Below are 13017 nucleotides of genomic sequence, written 5' to 3' on the forward strand. Positions count from 1 at the left end.
ATTTATACATTTTGGGCTTTCATTTGTGCATTTTGGTTACGTATTTTAGCTTTCATTTATGCATTTTGGCTTCGATATATGCGTTTTGTCTTTCATTTCTTCATTTTTGTCTCCATTCCTTCATTTTGGCTTTCATTTTTTTCATTTTGACTTCCATTCTTCGTTTTGGTTACCATTTCTTTATTTAGGCTACCATTTCTTTGTTTGGCCTTCCATTTCTCTGTTCTTCCATTTCTTTGTTAGTGCGTCCATTTCTTTGTTCGAGTTTCGTTTCTTTGTTTGGGCTACAATCTCTTCGTTTGGGCTTCATTCCTTCTTTGGGCTACCATCACTTCGTTTGGGTTCCATGTTTTTGAACAACTAATATTTAATTTCCACCGTTTTCGTCTCATAAAAGGATTGAATCCTAACCTTTGCTAATTGCTAAATAACACCAACACCTTTACCGTCACAACACAGACAATGAAAAGTGTTAAACTAGTGTAATTTCATGAAAACAATCGAACATATTTGAATATAGTTATAGACTATTTTAAAGATAATAATAATAATAATAATAATAATAATAATTAGAGTTAGAAAAACAACACAAATTTTTGTGAAGTTTCACAAGAAATACTCATCATCTCTCTCACACACACACAAAACAATATTATACACACCGATACATACAACAAACAATATACACAGAACATTGAAAATTGTTCATCCACACGACACAATAAAACCTTCTTCTTCCCGGTGTTTTCCTCATTCTCCACCGATAGATACAACAAACACACAAATACACTTTTTTCTATACAATCCAATTCAATTTCACTGAATTAACACAATCGGCGAATTGGGTTTTGTTGGGTATTCGTTTTATTCAAAAGGGTTAGTTTTAATTTCGGTTAATTGTTAGCAAATTTGACTAATTGATAACATCTTTAGGGTTTTGATTTGGTTACCCTGTTTGTAAAGGTTTGAACTTTAGGGCTTGATTGTGTAATGGGATTGAAGGGTTGTGTTTGTGGATGATATAAGCCGGTTTTCGCTTCGTGGGAGTGGTGATTGAACTTGTTTATAAGATGAGGGTCTTGTAAATTGGTTCAATCTTGATTAAGATTGAAATTTTCGGTATTTAAATGAGGTCTGCGTAACTGTATATATGATGTTTAATGGATTCTTTAATCGGAGTTTGATAATAGTGGCGGAGTTCGTTAGAAATTAGGGTGGTATTTGAAGCTTTGATTGATGGAACACGCGTAAATTTTGTTGGAAAGGGGTAGAAAGCTAGGTTTGTTTTTTATGATGTTCATTGTTAGCTATGGAAAGAAGTGAGCCGACGTTTGTACCCGAATGGTTAAAGAGCACAGCATCACATCATCAATTTCAGTCATCGTCGTTACACTCTGGTAATTCTTTTACGGTTTTGGTTGTATATAAAAATATATAGGGAAAGGATCACGATAGAACTCATTTTTCGGGAGAGAACTAGAAAACTCCATACTACATATATGCGGTATATATGTAATATATATGTAGTATATATTACATATATGCAGTATGGAGTTCATGGGCGAAGCTTCTTTAGGGCCTTGGGTGGCTTCCCCCCCCCCCCTGTTTTTTGCGCAGTAGTGTAAATTGACCATTTTTCGCCCGAAATTTTGTATACGTAGTGCAAATTTATCCGTTCTGGCCCAAAATTTGAGCCCGTCCCCCCTCGTTTATGGTTTTTTAAAATACATTTTGAGCCCCCCCCCCCCCCCCCCCCCGACGAACTCGTCCAAGCTTCACCACTGATGGAGTTCTCTAGTTTTCTCACAAAGAAGAGTTCTTTCATGATTTTATATATATATATATATATATATAGACGTGTGTGTTTGTGTGTGTGTGTATTAAACTGACATATATTTTTTTTATAGATGCGCAAGTTGTATCAAAGGCTACAAGAAATAAGTCACATGTTAACAAAACTGATAATGATATAGGACGCCCTTCTTCTTCATACTTCAGACGGTCTTCTAGTAGTAACGGGTCATCACATTTAAGGTCTTACAGTAGTTTTGGTAACAGTCGGTATTCTGATAAAGAAAAGTCAGAAAGTAAACTCCGTGATTATTCTGATCCCTTGAGCAGTATTTTACCAAGTAGGTTTGAGAAAGACGGGTTAAGACGCTCACACTCAAGTTTATCTGCAAAGCGTGGCGAGTCATGGTCCAGGAAACCAGTAGCCGCTAACAATGGCTGTGGTTCACAGTCTGCTGGTGGTGTAAAGATTGTGTTCGAGAGGGATTTTCCGTCTCTTGGTGCAGAAGATAAGCAAACTGATTATGGTTTGAGTGGTGCGATTCAGAGTTTACCGATTGGTAATGGAACAGTGATTGGCGGTGATGGGTGGACCTCTGCACTGGTGGAGGTGCCTGCGATGGTTGGTGGTAATGGAAGCAATAGTTCGGTTGTGCAATCGAGTACAAGTATGGGAACGGGAAGGAACATGGCTGAAACTTTGGTTCAGGGTCCTCCTCGGGCTCAAACGGCTCCTCGGGTAGCTTAAACATCTTTAGACTTGTATCAATTGTTACCTGTTTGTGTTGTGATTCTATTTGACCAAGCTGTCCGCTATGCCAATTCTATAACTTATAAGTGTTATGTACTAAGTGTTTGTTTATGCGGATGTAGTTATCCACCGGGACTCAAAGGCTTGAAGAGCTTGCGGTCAAGCAATCCAGACAGTTGATTCCCATGACTCCTTCTGTGCCTAAAGTCTTGGTAAGACTTAAGAGTGTCTTTGCACCATTTCTTGATTTTAGTTTTAACTCATTACATATAAAATGGTTGGCAGTTATATTATATGCAGTCTATATATCTATAAATATCTATCTGTGTGTGCGTGTCTATATATACATGTATGTTTATATAGGGGGCTTCTATTTTAGAACCAATTGCATGCTGAAAACTTTTTAACCCTTGTACTATTTATAATATTGATTACCTAGAATGCATGTAAATTTCAGTGAGATTGTTTTAAAAAAATATGGTAGTGATAGTATTCTGTCTAAATGCACATGTATATGCACGACTGCACTCGGTGTGCGCATTTTTATACTTAAAAGGAATTAAAGAAAGAGTGTGGAGAGGGAATTAAACCATTTTTTTTAATTTGACCTTTGTCATTGAATCGCTATATACACGCGCTTATGCTGTTTTCACAGATTTCAACATAATATTGGTTCTGAAATGAATGTGCCCCTAAATAAAGGCGTTGTGTTTAGAACCAATAATATATAAAACCCTAAACTTTTCACCGACTCTTTTTATATCACCTCTTTTTGAAGCCCTACTTAACTCCTGTGTGTTTCAGTTATTAGCCTCCTTGATGTCTCTGCATTTTATCTTGTTTTCTGTTTATTATTCTTCATGCATCTAGGTTTCTTGCTTTCTGTTCATAGGGTATAAATTTGTTCCGCTAGTACTTAGAATATTTGATCTTATTTTGCTGTGAGTTTAAATACCATGATTTGGTTTGTCTGATTTACATACTAAGATACATATAGGAAACAAAATAGATAACTTCAATGTGCCTAATATTGTAATTATTTGACGCAAGAAGACATGAAATTTTTATATGAAAACATACAACGAAATTTCTAAAGTTTTAACTTTTTTATATTATACAGGTGTTGAACTCTAGTGATAAACCCAAGCCAAAGGTTGCACAGCCACAACTCCAAAGTTCTCACCTTATCAACCACACACACTCCCCCCGAGCCGTTTCCACAAAGTTTGACGCTTTAAAGCCATCTTCTCCTGTCGGAAAGCTTCACGTGCTTAAGCCGTCACATGAACGGAACGGTGCAACACCAACTGCAAAGGACAACTTAAGTCCAACAGGTGGAAATTTACCAACTAGTCCTCTCAGTGTACCCTCTGAACGCAAGCCCAGTGTAGCTACACTGGAGAAGCGACCCTCGCCTCATGCTCAGAGCCGAAATGACTTTTTTAACCTCATGAGGAAGAAATCTTTGACCTCTGTTACCCCTGACAATACTGGTTCGCCCGTCTCTCTTATTGACGACAAGCCTGATGAAACTGATACTGGTTCAGCTGTTACTGTAACTGAAGGTGGGCCTCCACGGTCTAGTGAGATTACAGCTTGCAATGGTGATGCTTATGTGGCAACCGAGCAATCTACTTCTGTTACTAATAATAATAATGGCATTCTTTACTCGGAGGAAGAAGAAGCTAGATTCTTGCGGTCATTGGGATGGGAAGAAACTGGTGACGATGAGGAAGGTCTTACAGAAGAGGAAATAAGTGCTTTTGTGAGTAAGGTAAATGGAAATATATATTATACAAAACAGGTTTAAATGCGTTGAACCATTTATGTACTATCATAAATGGGTCCATTGAGTTTTTCTTTTTTAAGAGAAGTTTTATTCTCTTGGAGTCTTGGTAATAGTATAGTTTTTGTATATGTATCACAAATTATATTCGTCAATTTGAAAGACGAATTAAAGAGTGTTTTGGTTTATATCAGTCTGACCTCGGCCCGTTTCGACTCATATTATATAATTACACGTTCTAACTAGGGGTGTAAACTAGCCGAGCTGAGCCTGATCTTGGCTGGTTTAACTTACATAGAGCTCAAGTTAGGCTCGTTTCAAGCTTTATTCGAAGCTCAAGCTTCACTCGTGAGTAGTTTGTCAAGCTTGGGTTCGGTCCGTTTTTTGTTTATTAATTAAGTTATATGTATTTACAATTGTCTCTATGTATCTTTTATTTATAAAATTTATATATAACATAATAAGCATTTTAGTTGTTTTTGCAATAATTTTATATGTAATAATTTTTATTAAATGAATATATATCAATTATATTAAATAATATGTAAGTTATAGGCTTGTTTAGGCTCGACCTCGTGAGCCAACTCGAACTCAATAAGTGAAGCTTGGGCTCGGGCTCATTTATTAGACAAGCTTGTTTTTAGTCTTAAGCTCATGATTAATCTCGATTAAGCTCGCTCGATTCGAGCTAGGAGCTTATCTCGAGTGGCTCGGCTTGTTACACCCCTAGTTCTAGCAATTTGCTCAACCAGTTCGACACGACCATTTTGCCACCTCTAAATAGCATCTTTAGCTATGTGATGACTTGAAGTTGGCAAATGTAACCTATTTACTTATATTCGGGTTGTGTTTTTTTTTTCCGTTATTCAGATGGGTCAAATAATTTTTCCCTGAATTGGTCAAACGAATGTGAATTTTTTTAAAGTTAAACAACCATCTAAAGCATTGATCTTGAAATACTAATTTAAGTTTCTTGTTTGTGTGCGTGCAGTATCTGAATTTGCAGGCAGCCTCCAAGATCTTTAAAGGGGCGCAAACAAAGTTACTGATGACACAGATGGGGAAGAACGGTGATATTTCCTCCAACTCAAGGATAGAATCTTGAATTTTACCGGGAAAAAAAAGGTTATATTTTTTGGTTAATTTTTTTACTGTTTTTTTTTCTTCATATGGAGTTGGAAGGAAGTAGTGAGAAGAAATGGATTTGGAAGTTTTGAAAAGATTGCAGTTAGAGGGAGACAGGAAATATACGGGTTGGTTTCGTGTTTCTTTAAAATGTCTGTTCTACCCTCTTGACTGGGTTTTTCTGGGAAGAGATAGGAGATGAAAGGGAAATTTGCTTCCATTGTGCAAAGAAATCTGGCTGTTTTGTTGGTTTTGTTTTTATATTTTTTTTTCTTGACAAGGGGTTCAATTAAACAAATATAGATTGTGGTTTATTGTTTATTTTTATCAAAGAAAAAAGAATCAACAAGTTTACTTTTATGTGCATCGGGCATATTATTTTGGTTGGTTGGTTGTCTAAGCTTGTTTGTTTAGAGTTTAAATTTATAGATGCTCGTTCAACCGAAGTGCTTCAGAGTTAAGAGAGTGAGATTAGAGGCTATATAATTGTTTTATGTATCCAAATTAAAGTTAAATATATGATTTTTATGTGATTGTTTTTAAAATATACGCTGTTGTTACTTAACAAATAACTTGTTACTTGTGTGACAAAGATATTTTCACACATAAATTTCTTGATTATTAATTAACAATCCTTATTTTACCGAATGTGAAATTGGATATACACCAAGATGTATAATTGAATATGAAATTGGATTGTTGCGAGTAAAAGGACCTAATGGTGGCATTGAGTACGGAAAGTATTAAAGAGATGATATTTTTTTTATCTTCGGCATCAACTATGCGGTGAACTTTGCAAATGTAGATCGATGGCGTTCCCTTTGCCCGAAACTAACATACGGATCAAACATATCTTCCATGGGTATTAATGTACAAATATTATTGGTATAATGTGCACGTAGAGGGTATCTATGTAATGGTTGCAACGAACTCAAGTTGCACGAATTCTAAAAAACCCATGTCAACACCGACCATTAGAGTTAAGTCGCTTAGTCCCAAGTCCCAACATCGATGTTGAAAAAAAAGAAGTCCAAACATCCCCTCCTTATATAAGGTGGTTCTCACTTCCTTATTTAGATCTTCCTCACGTCCATGCTCTCGCACTTAAGTTTCTAAAGGCATATTTATGTTTATGCTCACACTTATGTCTATATATCACGTAAAGATCATACTGACTTGGTCTTCAAAGTGCTCTCAGAACTCAATCTCTTCGACCCTCTGACATGTTTCTTGCTGTTGCAATTCATAATATGACATGAGAATAGGAAGAATGGTGTTTGCATCACCAATGAGATGGTTCTAAACCAAGACGAGTCACTTTCTCACCCTACTGCCCGAGGCATCAACTCTAGCCACATAGTTTCCTCAGAGCTAACAATCCACTCACAAATTTTTGTTTTAAAGTGCCAAAAGTAAAATATATGTATGATGTAACAACATTTTTATTATAATTACTTATTCATTACAAATCCTCATTCGTGGCACGGTGGTAGAAGGACTTGAGATCTCAAGTGGATACTCAAATTCGATCTCCATTTGTGTCACTTTTAGTGGAATATGGCAATGAAGAGTTAGCTCTGGGCTTTGCAAGGTTGCCAGTTTGAATCCCGAGCCCATCCAGATTTTCGTCACATCTTGTGTTACGCAAGAGACATGCCCGGCTCAGAGGGGTGGGCAGAGAGGGAGGTGGCCCATAAAAAGTTGACGCGTTTATACACACACACACACACACACACACATATATAGGGTAGGGTTAACGTAAAAAACAACATTTTTGTGAGAAGCATAAGAATACATGTGAACCCTTGGATCTAGAATCTAGTAGTTGAGATTAGTAGTTTCTAAAAACCATATAGTTTCTAATTTACATGGTATAGTGTCCTATTTAGATGATGTGGTTTATTTTAAAATATTCTCACAAAACAATTGTTTTTTATTTGAACTCTCATATATATATATATATATATATATATGTAATGTAAACCGCATAACTACATAACTTTAATTTGGCTTAACTATTAACCCCCCCCCCCCCTCCCCCCTCAAATAAAAATTGGGTTGCCCAAGTTTAAATTTTGCATCAATCATTTACACTCTATATTTTTTTGTTTTTCATTTATATCATGAGCTTAATTCTTATTAACCCCATATTAATAGTCTTTTTTTTTCTTCTTTTTTTATATATTTAAAGAAAAAAGACTATTTAATTTAGAACAAAAATGGTAGGATAACTTCATGGTTCGTTTAAATATTTGAATTAAATTATTTTGCTAATATACTTTTGTTTTGTTTATTGTTTCACAACCATTGTCGTATTTTTTACTTTATATGCGAGTGCATTTTAGAGACTCATTTGCCTCATGCCCTCAATTTTTAAAGGATTATCGCAGACGACTCTGGCCAGAGAGTTCTGCTCTAATGCGGTGGTACAACAACCGTCAAGTGACAGCCGAATATATGGTTTTTCCGATAGGAAGGGTTCTCCAAGAAAGTCTGCCTTCGTGTCTTCGTTTCAAACAAAAATAATAAAGAAAGTTGAGGGAGCGTTTGTGTACAAAAGCAACTCATTCCTCCATAAAGCAACGTTATCTTCGTCTATTGAGTTCTGCAACGAAGAACAGAACAATAATAATCGGTCTGGTGTGTGTGTGTGTAGCAATGTCATTATCATTTCTGCAAAACTCATACTTGTATTCGAATCTTCATCACCAACATAATAAGCTCTTCATTCAATCATCACCGTCGATTCACCGGAGAACAACCTCTCTGGTTGTGGAAGCTTCCGCCAGAACTCGTCAGGATAACCGAAAAGCTCGCCATGCTCGTATTCGTAAGAAGGTAGTACGTACATAATGATATATTGATATTATCACTTCTGTATGCCAATTGTCCTAATTTATAAAGTTTCAGTTTTAGGAGTATTTTCTCAAATTAGGTTGAAATTGAAATATTGTATTCGATAAGTATGCCAATTGTGATGTTTCTATTTCTAAGTATAAGTATATTCATCAATACTTGAGTGAGAGAAAACCTGTATCAAATTATTACACCTAGGTTTGCTAATTGTGCAAATTGTAGTGTTGCTCACTCTATTCTTCAATTTTGTGAATCATGTGTATGTATCTTACACACAAAATTTTACTAATCTCGGTAATTCGGTATTAAGTAGCACAGACTAGGAGTGCAAATGAGCCAAGTCACTCACGAGCTACTTGAGATTGGATTGATAAAATGCTCGAAACGAGCGGAGCCTTAGCCTCAAATAAAGCTCATTTAGTTTTCGAGCCCAAGCTTGAGCGTAGTATGGGACGCTCATTTAGGATTGTTTAGACTTCTATGTATCAATTAGTATTACACAATGCATAACGAGGTCGAGCCGAGCTTAGGCGTGTTAAGGTTTTATTCAAAATATATAAGATTAATTAAAAATGCGTATAAATTAGTTAATAAATAATAAACGAGCCGAGCCCGAACTTGGAAAAACGACTCACGATCCGAACTAGAGCTTTAGAAAAAGAGCTTGAAATAAACAATTTAAGCCGAGCTCGTTCTAGGCTCGGCCTTTTTACATCCCTAGCATAGAATGCAGATTTTGCCATCAAATTTCAAACATTGATCTTTTTATTTGCACCAATTTCTGCTTAAATGGTGAACACAAGCTGTAAAGATGAGAGATGCATAATTGTTCAAAGCTTACCTGTAAAAACTGAAGATATTTCAAATTGATTGTTGGGACATTTGAAAACAATTAGACTACAACTTCAATACTCTTATTACGTGTTGAATTAACAATGAAGTAATCTAATGGAGAGTTTTATGGCCGTTTTCTTGATCTAATCACTTCTTGTACAGTAGCTGTTGTGATTCAATATTATTAATCTTAATCTTTTAGGTGGAAGGGACAACAGAGAGACCAAGATTGTGTGTATTTCGTTCCAACAAGCATCTATATGGTCAGGTGATTGACGACACTAAGATGCATACTCTTGCATCAGCTTCAACAATGCAGAAACCGCTCTCTGAGGAGTTTGATTTCACCTCCGGGCCCACTATTGTAAGTAGCATTTTTCATAAAATTTTCCCACAGAGAGCATCACTAACATATTAGCATAGGTGGTATTAGTTTGTTTCTTGCTACAGTCAAATCATTTTGCAAATATATAAACTAGCAATATTAGTAATAGGTGCATAAACAAACAAACAAACGTAACTAGTAAAACTCCACTAACTAATAGGTGCATCCAAAGGTGAAATATGCTTATCATCTCATTATAGTTATCACTAGTAGCAGGCTTATACGTGCGCGCGTGTATGCCACTGAAATATGATCAAAGAGCCAAACATTGGTGCCTATTAGCTCTCGTTTGAACCTCTATGCATGTGTTTAATTAGGTGTATGCGTGTCACAACACTTGGTGTTAATATCTTGAGTTTTTGATGTAGGATGTGGCTAAGAAAATTGGGGAAGTTATTGCAAAATCATGCGTTGAGAAAGGGATAACGGCTGTGGCGTTCGATCGAGGGGGTTATCCATATCACGGGCGTATTCAGGCGCTTGCTGATGCAGCTCGAGAACATGGTCTTCAGTTCTAGTGATCTGGACAATCTTTTGTTGTTGTAGTATTTCAAACTTAAATCTTTTTTTTGGCCTCCGTGTCCATGTGCCATTGTTGAAATATGTAAAAGCTGCATATATTTTGTTGGTACCAAATGTTCTTCAATTATGTTTTGTATAAGGAGACTTGAGAATCTAGTAAAAAGAAGTTGAGGTGACAATCTTGATCATTGAGCTGGTTAATTAGGTTACCTTTCATCTCTAATGGGTAATACATACGTATATATAAGCATTTGTGTATATATATGTACATGCCACTTCCACTTTGATGGGGATGTTTTTAAGGGGTTTTCCTTATGGTTTCCTCTTGAATGTACTATATACGCTTTAAGAAGATGTTTCTAAAGCTAAAGCCTAAAGGGTATGGTTCATTTGAATCATTCTCTCTCATTTGTCAAGTTTATATCACGACAGTTTTTCCTCCAATATTCAACAATACCCTTCATTCAGGGGTATCTATCATTCTCCTCATTCGCCATCATTCTATTGTTTAATAATATAAAGAAATGAAAAAGAAAGATGAAACAAAAATTAAATTGATTGGATTAGATGGTATCAGGGCCGTCTTCAAGGATTTATATACATCGGCCGAGCCGAAATAAAAAGGCCCATACCTTAACAACGAACTATATAAGCTAATTTTGTTAAATGACGCTTAATGTTATAACAATAAACATAGAATAATATATTATTAAAACCAAATACCGTAATAACTAATGATTTGTGAAACTCTACTAACATCGTAAATTTATCCTTTTTCGGTATAAACTTTTCATACATAGTGTAAATTTACCCATTTCCGGCCGAAATTTTGATCCCGGACCCTCCGTTTTTTCGCTCGGTAGCATAAATGTATCCCTTTTCGGCCAAAAATTTGTATACATAGTGTAAATTTACCCGTTTCCAAACGAAATTTTGAGCTCACCCTCCCCCCTCCCTAGTTAATTCTTTTTTTATATATATTAAGTCCGCCCCCCTCGACGTGTATATCCAAGCTTCGCCATTGATGGCTGGCTTGGTCAACCGCAGAAAGCCTAGTGGTCAACAGTGAACCAATAGTGGTGGTCGGCTGGTTTAGTCATTGTTCAGGTTTTGTTCAGCATTCGCAATAATGAAGGAAGCAAAACACGAATTTCAATCAACAGTTATTTCTTTAATTCTGCATTGGGAGTTTATTTAATTTTTTTAGTTTTTAGTTTTAGTTTGGGCCCAATAATTTAAACTTGATTAAATGAATTATGAATAAATAAGAATTTTGGGCCCAATAATTATAAGATGGTAGAGATCAAATTATATTTTATAAGTTTTATATTTTTAAATGTATATATAAAAAATATAGATACAAAAAATTTTGGCCCCCAAAAATTACGTGCCCCAGCCGACGGTCCGACTGGCACTACCCTCCAGCCGGCCCTGGATGGCATATAGGTTGGAATGACGTAAATGACCAAAGTCATTCTCCTCATTTCTCGCGTGAGATGATATACAGGGGAGTGTTATTCAAATAAGGTCATTCTCAAATTTAGGTACCACGTAAGACCCCTCACTGATTCAAAATGATGTATACCTACTAGCCTAATAGATAACATTTTATCAATTACTTATTTTCATTATTCTCATAATGTATAATACATGGTCCTATTCAACCGGTTTTACATACGATAAACTATATGTTGCATTATTCATAATTACAAGTGTAAATGGATTAACATTTTGGTTTTTGATAAATAGGGTAAAGTCACAAATACCACATGAAATGTATACAAAGAATTTAGTTATTCACTTATTTGTGAATTATAAGTTATTATAAAATGTAATATAATATGTAATTCCATTAACAAGAAAATATAAGTGAATATCAGTTGTATTTTGTTAATAATTCATTCCGTGTAACTTTTAATAACTTTATTATAATATGTAATTCACGGATTGTAAACTCGTCAGTTATAAAATAGTTGTTCATCATTTGTGATGAGAGAAAATAAAAGAAATTGATATGTCAACAAGAAAAAAAGATTAATTTCAGATTTGTTACAAACTTTTTCAAAGATGCCAATGAATATATATTTTATTTTATTTTATTTTAGTGGGTATATATATAAATTTCACAAAAGTGAATACATTTTTTTAACAACTAATGAATAAAGTCTGGTTACCGGTGTAATCCCATGTTAAAAGACGATCTCTTAGACTCATCGTTATGGGGCGGGGTGGGCTGAGGTGGCAAGGGGCGATGGGCGGGGAACACCGTCGTGAGGCGCGGTTGTTCCTTGGGCGCCGTGGATTCCATCGTTCAAACCGCCGGCTTGGTTGAACAATATTGGTGGGCCCCCTCCCTTCAAATTAGGTGGAGTCCAACAATACCTTCCCCTCCGACACGTGCGCCACCAATAAACACCGCCGGAGCCACCGTGTCTCCGCCGTCCAACTGTGATTCCGAGAGTGCACCGATTTGAGTCAAGATTGGAGCCAGGTTGAGTTAAGAGTGGTTGAGGTTGGTGTGTGCTTGAGGTTGAGGTTGAGGTGAAGTGAGGGGTTGAGTTAAGAGTTTATATAAATTTATAAAAAAAAGTTAAAAAAATTAAGGGGCTTTGAAGCCCTTTCACCGTAGAGGGGTAACTTTAGGGTGGAGCTTTGAAGCCCCCAGTGCACATGTGGTGCGGAGGTGGCACTAGGGAGGGACTTCGAAACCCCTCACCATAACGAATAGTCTGGAATCACATACAACACTGGAAAATCCAAACCCACCATGAGTTTTGTGAAAAACCCGTGTCCGAAAGAAATCCAGGTAGTTGATTAATACAAAACAACAAAAGAAATAAACAATGTTTTTTTATTAACAAACAAACAGATAATCCACAATCCCTTCACTTTACCTAAACAAACAAAGAAGCCTCAGGCCACTCTCTCCTAAAAAATCCAATTTGCCAAAACCACCATCTTAACTAC

The 13017-nt window shown here is 36.0% G+C and overlaps 2 protein-coding genes across 2 annotated transcripts; both read left to right on the top strand.

Moving 5' to 3' along the window:
* The first annotated feature begins 614 nt into the window (after positions 1-614).
* LOC143614266 (uncharacterized) lies at positions 615-5815 on the top strand. The gene is made up of 5 exons (XM_077087752.1): positions 615-1397; positions 1908-2530; positions 2665-2754; positions 3663-4316; positions 5320-5815. Exons 1-5 carry the CDS (start codon positions 1310-1312, stop codon positions 5431-5433), a joined length of 1569 nt encoding a protein of 522 aa, XP_076943867.1. The 5' UTR covers positions 615-1309; the 3' UTR covers positions 5434-5815.
* Positions 5816-7813: 1998 nt separating this feature from the next.
* Positions 7814-10046, top strand: LOC143614272 (large ribosomal subunit protein uL18c-like). Its single transcript, XM_077087762.1, has 4 exons — positions 7814-7998; positions 8075-8291; positions 9346-9507; positions 9897-10046. The coding sequence occupies exons 1-4, from the start codon at positions 7814-7816 to the stop codon at positions 10044-10046; spliced, it is 714 nt and encodes a 237-aa protein (XP_076943877.1).
* Positions 10047-13017: the final 2971 nt, after the last annotated feature.

The sequence above is a fragment of the Bidens hawaiensis genome, unplaced genomic scaffold, assembly GCF_021521415.1.
Source record: "Bidens hawaiensis isolate Kalapana, Puna unplaced genomic scaffold, B.hawaiensis_p1.1 tig00039533_1, whole genome shotgun sequence".
Taxonomy (NCBI): Eukaryota; Viridiplantae; Streptophyta; class Magnoliopsida; order Asterales; family Asteraceae; genus Bidens; species Bidens hawaiensis.

Coding starts and splice junctions, on each gene's coding strand:
- LOC143614266 (XM_077087752.1), top strand. CDS start 1,310: ATGGAAAGAAGTGAGCCGACGTTTGTACCCGAATGGTTAAAGAGCACA. Junction 2,531..2,664: donor GGGCTCAAACGGCTCCTCGG/GTAGCTTAAACA, acceptor ATGCGGATGTAG/TTATCCACCGGGACTCAAAG. Junction 2,755..3,662: donor CTTCTGTGCCTAAAGTCTTG/GTAAGACTTAAG, acceptor TATATTATACAG/GTGTTGAACTCTAGTGATAA.
- LOC143614272 (XM_077087762.1), top strand. CDS start 7,814: ATGCCCTCAATTTTTAAAGGATTATCGCAGACGACTCTGGCCAGAGAG. Junction 7,999..8,074: donor ATAAAGAAAGTTGAGGGAGC/GTTTGTGTACAA, acceptor AACGAAGAACAG/AACAATAATAATCGGTCTGG. Junction 9,508..9,896: donor TCACCTCCGGGCCCACTATT/GTAAGTAGCATT, acceptor TTTTTGATGTAG/GATGTGGCTAAGAAAATTGG.